Source organism: Musa acuminata, chromosome BXJ3-9 (genome assembly GCF_036884655.1).
Source record: "Musa acuminata AAA Group cultivar baxijiao chromosome BXJ3-9, Cavendish_Baxijiao_AAA, whole genome shotgun sequence".
In the NCBI taxonomy this organism is placed as follows: domain Eukaryota; kingdom Viridiplantae; phylum Streptophyta; class Magnoliopsida; order Zingiberales; family Musaceae; genus Musa; species Musa acuminata.
This window is the reverse complement of record NC_088357.1, coordinates 3,237,316-3,249,630: the sequence shown is the minus strand read 5'-3', so window position 1 is coordinate 3,249,630 and position 12,315 is coordinate 3,237,316. Positions and strand designations below refer to the sequence as shown.

Here is a 12,315-nt window from a genome sequence, read left to right as displayed (position 1 = left end):
ACATTATTAGTAGACTAAACGATGATCCCTTCTTACAAGGCCGGTACTGACTTGGCTGGTTCTTCTGATTCCTTCAACAAATGCGGAAAAGGAAAATCTACAACTGCCTTCAGCTTTGGTAAATTTGATTTTGATGCTTTGGTTGATATAGGTTGTATAACATGTGCATGGCAATAGCAGATTCGTCCATACCCATCAATGGAAATTGACATCGTAGTTTTTGGTTCTGCACTGATCTATTAAATGAGTTTAGCCTTGGCCGGTCGGCTTTACACCGGGGTATGTAGATCATCTTTAGCATTCAGTGACTCTAGCTTTGGCCAACAAGAAAGAATCTCCCCCTCGGTGTTTTAAATTTGCTTCTGTTTAGATTAAAGCCGAAGCAAACCTCCACTGTACACCTTTTGTCATCTTTGATACAGGACCGCCCATCACTGCAGGTTAACACTCATCTAAAAGCATATGCATGTCGTTATCTATCTTTTATCCCGTCATCCACGTCGTCTTCCTCCTTACCTTTGCTGTCCTCTAGTTTTATACTCCACCACCACGCCGGCATCTATCTTCTGCTTGATCGCAGCGTTAATTATAGATTTTTTTATAATTATTATTATTTTTTAAGTATTTTTAATATTTATATTTTTAAAAAAATTATATTAATATTTTTATCGTTACTAAAGTCAAACATCTAAGTTCATTTATCTTAGTATCATCAGTTTTATCAATAAAAATATTAAAATAAAATATAAAAAATATTTTTAATATTTTTTTTTGGTGAAAGATAACGTCGGTAGTGACAGATGACGATGTCGCTAAGCGCGGTTATGGATAAGGAGAGCGATAATGAGAGATTATGATCGTTTTATACTTACGTCGACGTTTATGTAGTTGTTAAGCAATCCTTTCGTCGCTCTGCATTTGTATCGATATTGATGTAATTATTGAATGACAAAAAGACATTTGATGCATATATTGAACAATCCTTTTGTCGCTTGATAATTGCATCAATGTTGACGTATATATAGAGCGATGAAAGGGTAAAATTACTTTATTATATTTTTAAATATATATTTTATTAAATAAAATAGGTGATATTAGAGTAAATATAGGAGTGTTAATATAATTATTTAAAATATAAGGACTAAGACTAATTAACTATAACGGGTAATAATATGTAATTAACCCTTCTGAGCCTCTGTACTGAGTCCTGGCTCGGCCTTCCTTCTCTTATCCTCCGCCCTCGGCCTATCCTCCGCCTCCGCCTCCGCCTCCCTCAGCCTTGCCTCTTCACGCTGCTGTCTCGCTGCCTCATCCGTTTGTCCTAACTTAGCCTGCTCCAAGCAATATGTTCATGGAGGGAGAGCATCAACCAAAGAAACGACACGGGTTCGGACATAATGTACCGGCGTGGACTCTCCGGTCTCCGCGATCCATTTTCTTGTCTCCTCCTTGCCGGTGAAGTAGTCAATCGCCCGACGAGCATCGCTAGCCAACGGACGTCTGTAGTCGTGCTCACTGCTGATGCTGGGCGCCTTCTCGGATGCTGCTAAGAATTCCTCCTCTCCACTGCTGATGCTGGGCGGCATTATCTTGTGACTCCTTAACTAAGCAAAGCAGTATTCAACCTCCGATCTGTAAGTGAAGCCATGTAGGCGATGGCGGCAGGCATGGCTCAAGCATGACGCTACGTGGACGAGGGCGGACATTGGAGGCGCTTGGCTACGCACAGCAGCACGTACGCAGAAATAAGACACCTGTCGAACGATGACATGAAACCAGTCGACAAAAGAGGTGTTCTTTCTATGCTCCGCAAGCCCAAAAACAAGCGGTCATCTCCACGAACAGGTCTCGACTCTGATGAGACGAGAAGACGAACCGACGCATGCGAAGCTGTATGCTGTCATTTCACTTTCTTTAATGGAGTATACATATGTAACGCAGAATAAGGGATGGATACAGATGCATCAGGGAAGGATTAGTATTATATCCAAGGCATGTGCTTGAGGAGTCGGATCATGAAAAAGACAGCGAGGACACGTCGAATGCGAGAAGAAAGCAAGCTCAATTTTCGACTAAGCTTATCACAAATATGAAATTGATATAATAAAAAATATATTAAATAAAGATTAGATTGAAAATTTTGGACCCATAAATATTGTTTTGATGAATGATCAAATGAGTGAAATTAATAATTCGGACCAAGTGAATCATATAACATGAATTAATCGATTTTTTGCCCCTAGTTAAAAAAAAAAAAAATTCAAAGAAACCCAACATAATACTAGTAAATTTTCTTTTTTCTTCTAGTTTTATTTCTTTGAACAGGTCCAAAAAATTGATATGAGATCAACAATCTTTTATTACTATTGACATATGCAATGAGAGTAAAATTAAAATAAAAAACCCCAAGTAATTTCTCAATGGCTTAAATAAAATTCTAAAATAAATGTTTTTTTATATTTTTAGTAAATCGACAGTGTGACTGATTGACGTTGACCGACCGGTCCCGATAAGACGAACCGAAGTTTGACCCCATGGATGACCGGTTCGTAACCGAGCTTGCCACCGAACCACCCATTCACCGCAAGAGTCACGACTCTAAGACTACAGTCCCCGAGTGGAAAACCCTTCCTTTCATCCCATGACGAACACCGAGACACGATTTAACAGACACCCCCTAGTCACTATTTAAAACCTTTCGTGTCTATCATTCCAACCCACCGGTTTCCACCCTCTCCCTTTCCCTTTCCCTGTTACTATCACATAACCCCCTTCCCATCAACCTCTTCTTCTTCTTCTTCTTCTCGGCGATCGCCCATATCTCATCCCTACCTCTCACTCGCCCGGCTCGACCTTCCCCCTCGGCCAATCTTGATGGCACTCTCCCTCCCCCTTCTTCCTTCTAAGTCTTGCAGTTCACAAAACCCTAGATTTGGCCCCAAGGTTGTGTAATTTGGTGTCGTTTTCTAACCGAAGGCGTCTGACGTCTGATCGGGTGGATAGTGATCGTGATACGCGAGAAGGGGGTGGGCCGCGGAGTCGCTGGTTAGCTGTGGAATTCGGAGAGGATGAGTAGCAAGAAGGAGGACGAAAGGAATGAGAAGGTCATTAGGGGTCTCCTGAAGCTTCCCCCCAACAGGAAGTGCATCAACTGCAACAGCCTGGTTGGAATCCTCTCAGAGGCTTTCTTTGTTTCGGTAGATCTCTAGGATCAGTTTGTTTACGGTCTGATTTCTTTTTTGTACGCGTTGCTGGCGCAGGGTCCACAGTATGTTTGCATCAATTTTTGGACTTTCATCTGCGTGACTTGCAGTGGAATACAGTGAGTGATCGATTGATTTACTTTAGCATGTGATACTACCAGTTTCTTGCATTATGTTGTTGTTTTCTAGTAACCAACTTAATGAGCTTGTGTTTTGCTACTGGAATTTGGATTTATTTAACTTTTAAGTCATATTTGTCCACTCAAATCGTTACTTATTGGACGGCTGAAACTTAGAAAAAGTTGGTACGATCACTAGAAAAAGTAAGTTGACCAGTGTACTAAATTATTGCTTTGCCTCACAGCCATAAATTCTTAGTAGTTTCCTTCTACTTTGTGGAATACCTTTTGGGTAGAAGAAACTTTTTACAAAAAAAGATGATGTTCTAGTGGATTCTTAGGAGGATTTTGGTATGATTTTGCATTTTTCATCTGGATGCCCTAAAAGTGATCATACTTGTCTTTACATCTTCTTAGAGATTTTTGACTATTCCATGGGTATACTTATGATTGGACTGGACTGGATTTTTAGCACTAGCAGGTAGGATCACTGGTTTTAGCAGAGTCATTCACACTGATACCAGATACCGGATTTTTCACAGTAATATCGAGTAATGGGTATTAGGAAGTGGTAGGACACTAGTGGGGCTTACTATTTGTTTGGGTGTTCCCCAGGTCAAACAGCAAAACACAGGTAGCGAAAGTTATGATGGAAAAAGTGAAGATGGTCTTTGGACTTTTGCTATGTGCCTAGATGTAGCACTAGGAGATCAAAGTAGAGAATATCTGAGGGAAAGCAAGGAAAAAAAATGCTGAATAAAGATTGCCAGACTAACTTTCTTTATCTAAATATTTACATGCAAGAACTTTTCCACATGTATCTAGACTATTCCAGTCAACACTTATATTTATCCATTTTTCAAATTTAACAAGTGGATTTAACTGAGAATATGAAAATGTCAACAACCTTTTAGTTAAATATCACATTTGCTGTTCACATACTGTTGCGGTATTGTAGCATAAACAGTACCCAAATTATATCAATGGAATCAACTTCTATAAAGATTCTAAATATCCACTCGGTATCTGAGTTGGTATAGAAATCAACTTCTGTTGAGTTTTGAGGAACATCTTAGGTTCATTGTCTAGTGGTTTCAGGTTGTTGAGCAATTCCAAGTGGCATCCTAAAAGAAAATGATTCTCAATGCGTATGCTTGATATCTTTTAGTAATCTGAAACTGGAACTAAACATGATTACAAAGTATAGACTCAAAATTGACTTCAGATCAATCTTATACCTGACTAGAACAAGAAATTATTGGACTTGTCCCACATCAGCATCGTCTTAGATCCCATAGTCATGACGTCTTAATGCACAGGGCTATCCAGTGTACATGAGTAACTGGCACTGAAGGATCTTATCATGTTTGCACATTTAGAAGAACTATGGATCTCCTGAGCAGTGAATATTTCTTATAATCTCACATTCGTCGTGTGAGATTCTTGATGAGAGTTGTGTTGGACATTCTTAGACATTAATTACTGAAGATATATAAATTGGCTTATCTGTGCCTTTATTGTTGGGGTGACGATATTGGTTGTACTGTAGTTGGAGCTTCTTGTATGATTGATATGTTGTGAACTTAATATTGTTGAGACCCTGTGTGTTCTGTCATTTTCCTTTCTGGCTTTTGATGGATGATTTTTGTTTGTCATACAGTCGTGAGTTTACTCACCGTGTGAAATCGATATCTATGGCTAAATTTACTTCTCAAGAAGTTGAGGCTTTACAAAGAGGAGGCAATCAGGTATTACAAGAAATTCACCAATTTATCACAAACAGACTACACAAATTTTTTATCATACAAAAATTTCTATGCAGCGTGCCAGAGAGACCTTTTTGAGGGATTGGGACATGGAAAGAATGAGGTTGCCTGATAGCAGGTAAATGACTAAACCTTTATTGCTACATTCTCGTGTTTCATGCCCTTGATATTTTGTGGACATGTGGATACAAATTACAGCAACCTTGACAAGCTGAGGGAATTTATCAAAGCTGTTTATGTGGATAAGAAATATGCTAGTGGGAAATCCTCTGACAAGCCACCTAGAGACATGCAGGTAATCTCCAAACATGATATTTGCTTTTGAAATCTAAATATGATTCTTATAATAATTTTCTTTTAGCAGTTCTTTAGTTCCATTGGTATTGTATTCACTTTTTGTCTTTGCACTCTGGAATCTGGATAGAGCCACAAGAACCATGAAGATCACAGGAGAGCCAGTTCTTATCATTCCTTTTCACAGAGCCCACCTTATGAAGATCAATATGAAGAAAGATATACTGGTAAAAAGCCTGGATTTCTATCAAGAAAACCTGGTTCAGATCGTGGCCTTTATGAAGGCAAGATTTCTAGCTTCTTGTACAGTCCAGGTCACCAAGGAAAGCAGTCATATGAGGACAGATCAGCTAACGAGACTCCTAATTCAAGGAATTCAGATTACTCAGTTGCTAGTGGAGGAGATTCATCTAAATTTGATAGCCAGTCACCAAATTTTCAGGACACTGGTTATAGCAGTCCTCCTTTGCGGCAAGTAAGAGATATCTTAATTGAAGATACACAGCCCCCGGTGTTGACAACATATCCTGATGCAAATTTCAAAAAGAATTTAAATGGGCTCCCACGTCCACAGGTGATTTATATATGAGTTATTTGCCAATCAGTCTTGACTTATTTCTTTGGTGAAGCAACTAGAACTGAGCGATGAATATTTTAACTAATTTCTTTGGTGAAGCAACTAAATTTGATTGATGAATATATAACTAATTTCTTCTTCTTTGTGCAGAGGACTGCATCATCAAGTAGCTTTGGATCCTTCGACAGCAATTCTGCATCTTTGACACCATCTAGCTCAAGTAACATAATTGATCTTGTTCTTGAGCCAGAGAATTCATCTCCAGCCAAGCATCCAGAGATATCTGCTGCTCCCTTTTTGTTGCAAACCTCTTCTTCCACACTTGCAAGGAGTCAGGATTCTTTTAGTCTACCAATTATGCAACAACCAATACCTTATTCATCTTCGTTTACAGATGTGTTTGCTGTTAACCATCAATCTTCATCTACCATACCTTCAGAAGAAAAATTGACCATACCATTATCTGATAGTGTAGGGTGGGCCACATTTGACTTACCTTATCAGGCAAACAATGCCTCTGAACTAAGCAAGGACCCTGCTTCTATGGTTTCTCAGGCAAACAAGCAACCAGTTCTACAAAATGCTACTGATGACCTTTTCTTATCTTTTGCTGACCAGCATAATGAAATTGCATCTTTGTCAGATCCAAAGGACAGTTCTCAGGTGAGGACCATATTAGTGATATGAAACTATATTCCTATATGATTACTTGGCAGGTCAATGATGTTTTAGAGGTTCCACTTGCAATGCCTCATCTATGATTCTTAGTTAGATCTGTGTATTTTGTTTGCAGGCTTGGGATACTTTTGGTTTTTCTGATGGAAATTCTCAACCAGCATCATATGAGAAACTATCACAGTTCAGTGAAGCACAAGTTCTGGTGCATAACTATCCTGCATCACGTGTCCTATATGCAAATTTACAAGATCAAGAGGTGCTTTTTCAATTAGGATGTTGCATACAATTTTCTTGTGCTCATCAGCATTATATACTTATTATTTTGAAACATTCGAAGGTACCTGTTGAGGATGGTTCGCAAAATTTGAGTACAGATGAATTTTCTGCTCTCAGTGCACCATTTGATGACCTATCTGGATCTTCATTTTCCTCAGTTCTACATCTGAAGGTTATATCTTTTCAAGTTTGTGCCCTTTATAATTATCTTGAATGCTCTTTAAAGTAGTTTTTTTTGCAGTCAAAATGGACTTAGCAGAGTTGACACATAAAGTATAAATCCATATTCCAGTTCATCACCATTCATGTTGTCAGGAAGAGAACCTTGAGTGAGCAATCCTTGTATTGACATAGACACTTCATACATCAGTCACCTAAATGATTTATTGTCCACAAAAGATTTAGAGAGACTAGACTAGGCCTTCTAAGTCTTCTTATTGACAAAGAACTTCCTTACCTTGCTACCAGTTTTTTTATCTCAATCTGCTTCCCTACCTGCTTCTTGAATTGTTGGTCACTCCTCCATTCTTGTGATTCAGCCCTTGTTCCCTGTATCTTTTCCTTTTTCACACCTTCTGCATATGAGTATAGCTCCCCCAACTACATTGAAGGTAGTGTTTGCCACCTAAGCGACCTTATCTCTTTCACTGTTGGCTGCTCTAGCCTTGGTCAGATGCACTGCAACTGCATCCCTTGCCAGGAGCCAAATTTAATGAATTTTCTTTATTATAGTGCTTAATTAAAGGTCGTCTGATGGCTACTCTGGTGGTTTAGATGATGAGAGAGATAGAGTATGACATTAATGAATATGAATTGCTGGATTTTGTGATCAGGTTTTGAGCTGTCTATTTTATATGCCGAAGATTATTACCTCTTAAAGTGATGGAATTTGATAAGGATGATGGATAGTTGTTGATTTTTTTTTTTTTTAAATAATGGCTTTGTAAGGACAAAATGAACTAGCAAAAATATTGTGGACAAATCTTTTCTTACTTGTGGTTGCTTTCAAGTCGTTTTTTGCAAATTTCTAACTGTATCTACTGTATATTATCATGAATCCATCTAAATATACAATTGCCCCTTTGTTGTCCTATATTTTCTCTTGACCTTACACAATCCTTCAGAACCCCAAACTATAGAATGTGCTCTGTTTGAACCGCAAAGCACTTGAGACCAATAGATTAATCACAACGAGCAAATAAAGCTTTTGGGGATGGGTTGCATCATTTTTCGGAATCCTGTTTCTTTTTACCTTTTTTCCCTCTTTTTCTCCCATTCTACACCCACTTTTTTTGAGCCCTTAGCATGTTGTCTTTTGACAGGTTGTTTGGTTGCTATCTCTCCAGCAATTGGCTCCACTAGGAAATAGATTATGGCTGTACTGTTGAGCCTTGAGTTCACTTTTGTTTTACTTTTTCACATGAACATGTGTGTGTGTGTGTGTATCTAACAAGGTGATATATTTGTTCGTTACAGGGGGGTAACGGGAACACTCTGGAACGAAAATCTACAAATCCATTTGATCTCCCATTTGATTCGGATCTAGATGCAAATGATTTGGTATGTAGCAATCACAAATTATCATGAAAATTATGTGATAATTCTTGTTGTGAGCTAGTCTGGTGGAATGATTATAATTTATTTCTCATTTGAATAAATTTTATTAGTTTATATGGCTATTTTGCAAATAGCATAAGTTATCACATGACAATATCTTTAATATTTTAGGTTAATTTCCTAGATTGTTCAAGGAGAAGGAAAAGGAAGCAAATGAGGAAAAATGGAACAAATCAAATTTAATTTTAATTGAAGATCTCATTTTTAATAGGAAGTTTCATCTTTGTAAAAGATCTATCAATCATATATATGATTAAAAAGGAAGATACTCTTCAAATCAAATCTTCAAATTTATTTTTGAAAAAAAAAAACAAAGAATACATGATTAATTTGACTTGATGTAATTTTATTTTATTTTTTGCACTTGGGAAGTCTATAAAAAGGAATTGCGAATGGTATAAAATCACATTTGAATTTCTAATTGCAAATGGTATATATATGATGTGCAGAGGTGTGATATATTCATCCTCTGATTTGCACTTTGAGCCATAGTATGTTTGGTAATTATTCTTTTGTTTGTTCTGTTATCTTTTTCTAGTATTATATTTTTCGTTTCTATATTTTCAAATTACAAAGAATGCACTTTCTCTATTTGTTATGAACTTGGCCTACATCATAGACCTTTTGTTGTTTTGTTAAAACCTTTAAGAGCTCGTTTTGGTCGGGAAAGTTTGAATCAGAGATGTTTAGTTGGAAGAAAATTCTTCCAGCAAGACAAAAAAAAAGAAAGAAAAGAGAACTGTTTGGCAACCAGTTGAATACTTTCCATAGTCTATCGTAGTTGAAATCAGCAAAAATATAAGCCAGCAGTCTTCTTTTTCATTGGTAATTAATAGCTATTATCAAATATTATATGTGGATTACAGCATCTTTATATTAGTATTGTAATATGTAACAAGCTTTTGATGTTGTAACAGAAAGATGGTAGTTGTCTTTCGATCAATAGTTTACTTCAGTTGTTTTAGCTTATGCACTAAAATCTTTCATACTGTACTATATTATTTGAATATTGGTCAACTAATGTTGTTGGGCCAGTAGCTTGTTGGTACAACTGGGTCTTCATTCCAATAAATTAAAAAAAAAATCTGTCTTTGGGGCTCCTTACCAAAATTTAAAAACATGGTCTTCACTATTTAACTCCACTTGGAATCCAAAATTCATGTGCAACTCATTCAACAAAAAATGATCTTTAGGCCATTTCAATTAAGAATCTGAACAATTAATCCTGATCTAGAGCCATGCTTCTGAATATGAAACTTCAATCTTACTGTTAGGCTGAATCCAAAATTCATGTGCAACTCATTCACCAAAAAATGATCTTTAGGCCATTTAAATTAAGAATCTGAACAATTAATCCTGATCTAGAGCCATGCTTCTGAATATGAAACTTCAATCTTCCTGATAGGCTGGATACTAGTTTTAGTGCATATAATAGAAAGGAAAAACTAATTTTGTCTAATTACCGACCATGTAATTTCTTGCTTAGAAGTGTGTTTCTATGTAGTTTCCGGACATGAGCTCATTGCAGTCTGCCCTGCCAAATCCACTTTTGCCTGCAAATCTACTTGGTGGATTGCCTCAAACATGGTTTTCACCGAATTCAGTTGCAGCATTTGTACCACCGGTCTCTCAAGGTAGGCATTCAGTGAATTCATTGAGGAGTCTATATCATTTTGTTAAAAGTGCTTGTTTCTTCCATTTCAGGAAGCCTAGCGTACAATGCAGGACAAGTGCCAAGCTCTCAGTTGCGGTAGGTTGTGGTGAATTCCTTTGTCATGCATTTGTGCACTCTTTATGTGTTCTCAATGTTGTTGGTTTTACCAGGGATGTAACTTCACAAGGCCCTGTTGCATCTATTGGCGGGAACCCTTTTGCTTAGAGAATTGCAGTCAGTTTGTGGGATTTGAGACTGTTTAATGCCATTGCATCGTGGCCATCTTTAAGGCACATATGCTGATGTTCTTTCCTGTGAACCTTTGTGCCACAACCAAATCTGGAGGTCAGAGAACGAATGCAACGACTGAATGCAGTATGTTTCATTGTTCAGCTCTGGCTTTATGATTTCTTAGGCCGAGACAGGTAAATCTTGTTGGACTTAAGGTGACAGTGGCTCGTGTACATGTTCTTATCTGTTCAACCAATATGGTTGTCAAGGTCGGCTGGTACTATTTCATTCAAGTGATGGCATCTTGTTGGCTTGTTTCTGTTTTGGGCCTCAGATATATCGGAGCTGTGGTTAACTCGGAACAGTGGAACTTGAGTGTCGTAGATGCTTCAATCTAGTTTGCTGCAACTAGTCCATTTTTACCACATCGATATGCTTAGGTCTTGTTGTGCCAGAAAGAGTTTATCATCGACTCTTTATTATCTTTTATTTCTTTGATGCACTCAGCTGTAATATCGATCTCTCTTCATTGTTGTACAAAACGGGGTGTGCTTGGTTAAACATTGTGACAGTTAATATCTTTGAATTTTGTGTGGCGCACTTGTCCATGAGATCAATCTCTTGTTAAAGATTGTGCATCACGTTTTTCTTTGTCGGGATCAGAGGCACTGTTAGGCTACTGCCTGGACGTGGCACTCACCGTCAATCATCAAATCGTTCGACGGCTCTTGCACGGCATCCAGAGTTATCCAGCATGGGTCCTTCCCACCTCGTCATTTAATTAATTGATCTCGACAGGCTGACGCAGGAAGCCAGTACTAGATGTGAGAAATCAGATGGGAACTCGACGTTGATGGATGACTGGAGTCAAGTCGTCGTGGGCTTGGGCTTGGGCTTGGGCTTGGGCTTGGGCTGGAGCTCCAACGTACGCTTAGCGTGTGCCGTCCACGAAATGGACGTGGTGATCGTCCGACAAGCCGTAAATACGCCTTCAAATTTATCATCATGCCTCATTTTGGCGCTACCGCATTTGATTATCTTTGTTTGGTGCACTCTTCTTGAAAAAAATTCATCCACTTAATATAGACGACATCTTTTTTTTTTTAATTATAATTTTTAATAATGTTAAGCATTATTATTTATGATCGCCACTGACAGCAATCGCTGAAGATTCAAATGACGAACGCCGCCAAAGTCCACCCATCAAATGGACGGCTCGGTTTGGCGGGCCCTCCGCATCCGACCGGCCCACGTCCCCTCTCCGCCGGCCGCCGCCGCCGCAGACCGCCGCTGCAGTCCCTGCAGCTGGCCCTCCCAGTCCCAGTCCTCGATCCTCTTCCTGGCCCTGGCCCCCTCCCTGCCGCCGCCCGCGCGAGACGCCGCGTTGGCCCCGATGGCGGCTGCCCCGCGGTCGGCGGAGAGAGCGAGGTCATAGTGGCGGCGGCGGACGGGATCGGAGAGCACCTCGTAGGCCTCGCGCGCCCGAATGAAGCTCTCCGCGTATCGGCGCTCGTTCCCCGCGACGCGGCACGCGTCCGGGTGCCACCGCCGCGCCTCCCTCCGGTACGCCGCCTTGATCTCCTCCTGCCCCGCCGTCTCCGCCACCGACAACAGCTCGTACATGGTGGCCGTCTGCATGGCCGCCGCCAACACACGGGGCCGGGCACTCGGCGTCGGGACCAAGGAGGGCCTGCACATGGGATAAGAGAGAGAAAGCATGCTGGCTTTGGCTCTCCCTTGTCGTAGAGAAAGAAGCGCGAGGCTGATGGGGTATTTATACCGGATCGGGAGGGAGTCCAAAACGAGAAGATGGCACCGTAAGCCACTGGAACGAACGGAGAAGTCTGTTGAGAGAGAGAGAGGGGGGGACAAGGTGCGTCTGTATCATGCAACGTGTAAG

General features: G+C 39.7%; 2 protein-coding genes across 2 annotated transcripts; one reads left to right on the top strand and one right to left on the bottom strand.

Annotated features, from left to right (window-relative positions):
* The first annotated feature begins 2,708 nt into the window (after positions 1-2,708).
* Positions 2,709-11,026, top strand: LOC135649684 (probable ADP-ribosylation factor GTPase-activating protein AGD14). The gene is made up of 13 exons (XM_065168320.1): positions 2,709-3,164; positions 3,261-3,322; positions 4,983-5,070; positions 5,145-5,206; positions 5,287-5,383; positions 5,513-5,956; positions 6,110-6,622; positions 6,753-6,893; positions 6,975-7,085; positions 8,390-8,473; positions 10,035-10,164; positions 10,235-10,280; positions 10,355-11,026. Exons 1-13 carry the CDS (start codon positions 3,069-3,071, stop codon positions 10,407-10,409), a joined length of 1,929 nt encoding a protein of 642 aa, XP_065024392.1. The 5' UTR covers positions 2,709-3,068; the 3' UTR covers positions 10,410-11,026.
* Positions 11,027-11,492: 466 nt separating this feature from the next.
* LOC103997273 (chaperone protein dnaJ 20, chloroplastic-like) lies at positions 11,493-12,153 on the bottom strand. Its single transcript, XM_009418442.3, has one exon. The coding sequence runs from the start codon at positions 12,132-12,134 to the stop codon at positions 11,619-11,621; it is 516 nt and encodes a 171-aa protein (XP_009416717.3). The 5' UTR covers positions 12,135-12,153; the 3' UTR covers positions 11,493-11,618.
* Positions 12,154-12,315: the final 162 nt, after the last annotated feature.

Bases quoted from the DNA above. Each gene is read 5' to 3' on its own strand.
- LOC135649684 (XM_065168320.1), top strand. From the start codon at position 3,069: ATGAGTAGCAAGAAGGAGGACGAAAGGAATGAGAAGGTCATTAGGGGT. The intron at 6,894-6,974 runs GTGCTTTTTCAA...AAACATTCGAAG, and splicing joins CAAATTTACAAGATCAAGAG to GTACCTGTTGAGGATGGTTC. The intron at 10,165-10,234 runs GTAGGCATTCAG...CTTCCATTTCAG, and splicing joins TGTACCACCGGTCTCTCAAG to GAAGCCTAGCGTACAATGCA.
- LOC103997273 (XM_009418442.3), bottom strand. From the start codon at position 12,134: ATGCTTTCTCTCTCTTATCCCATGTGCAGGCCCTCCTTGGTCCCGACG.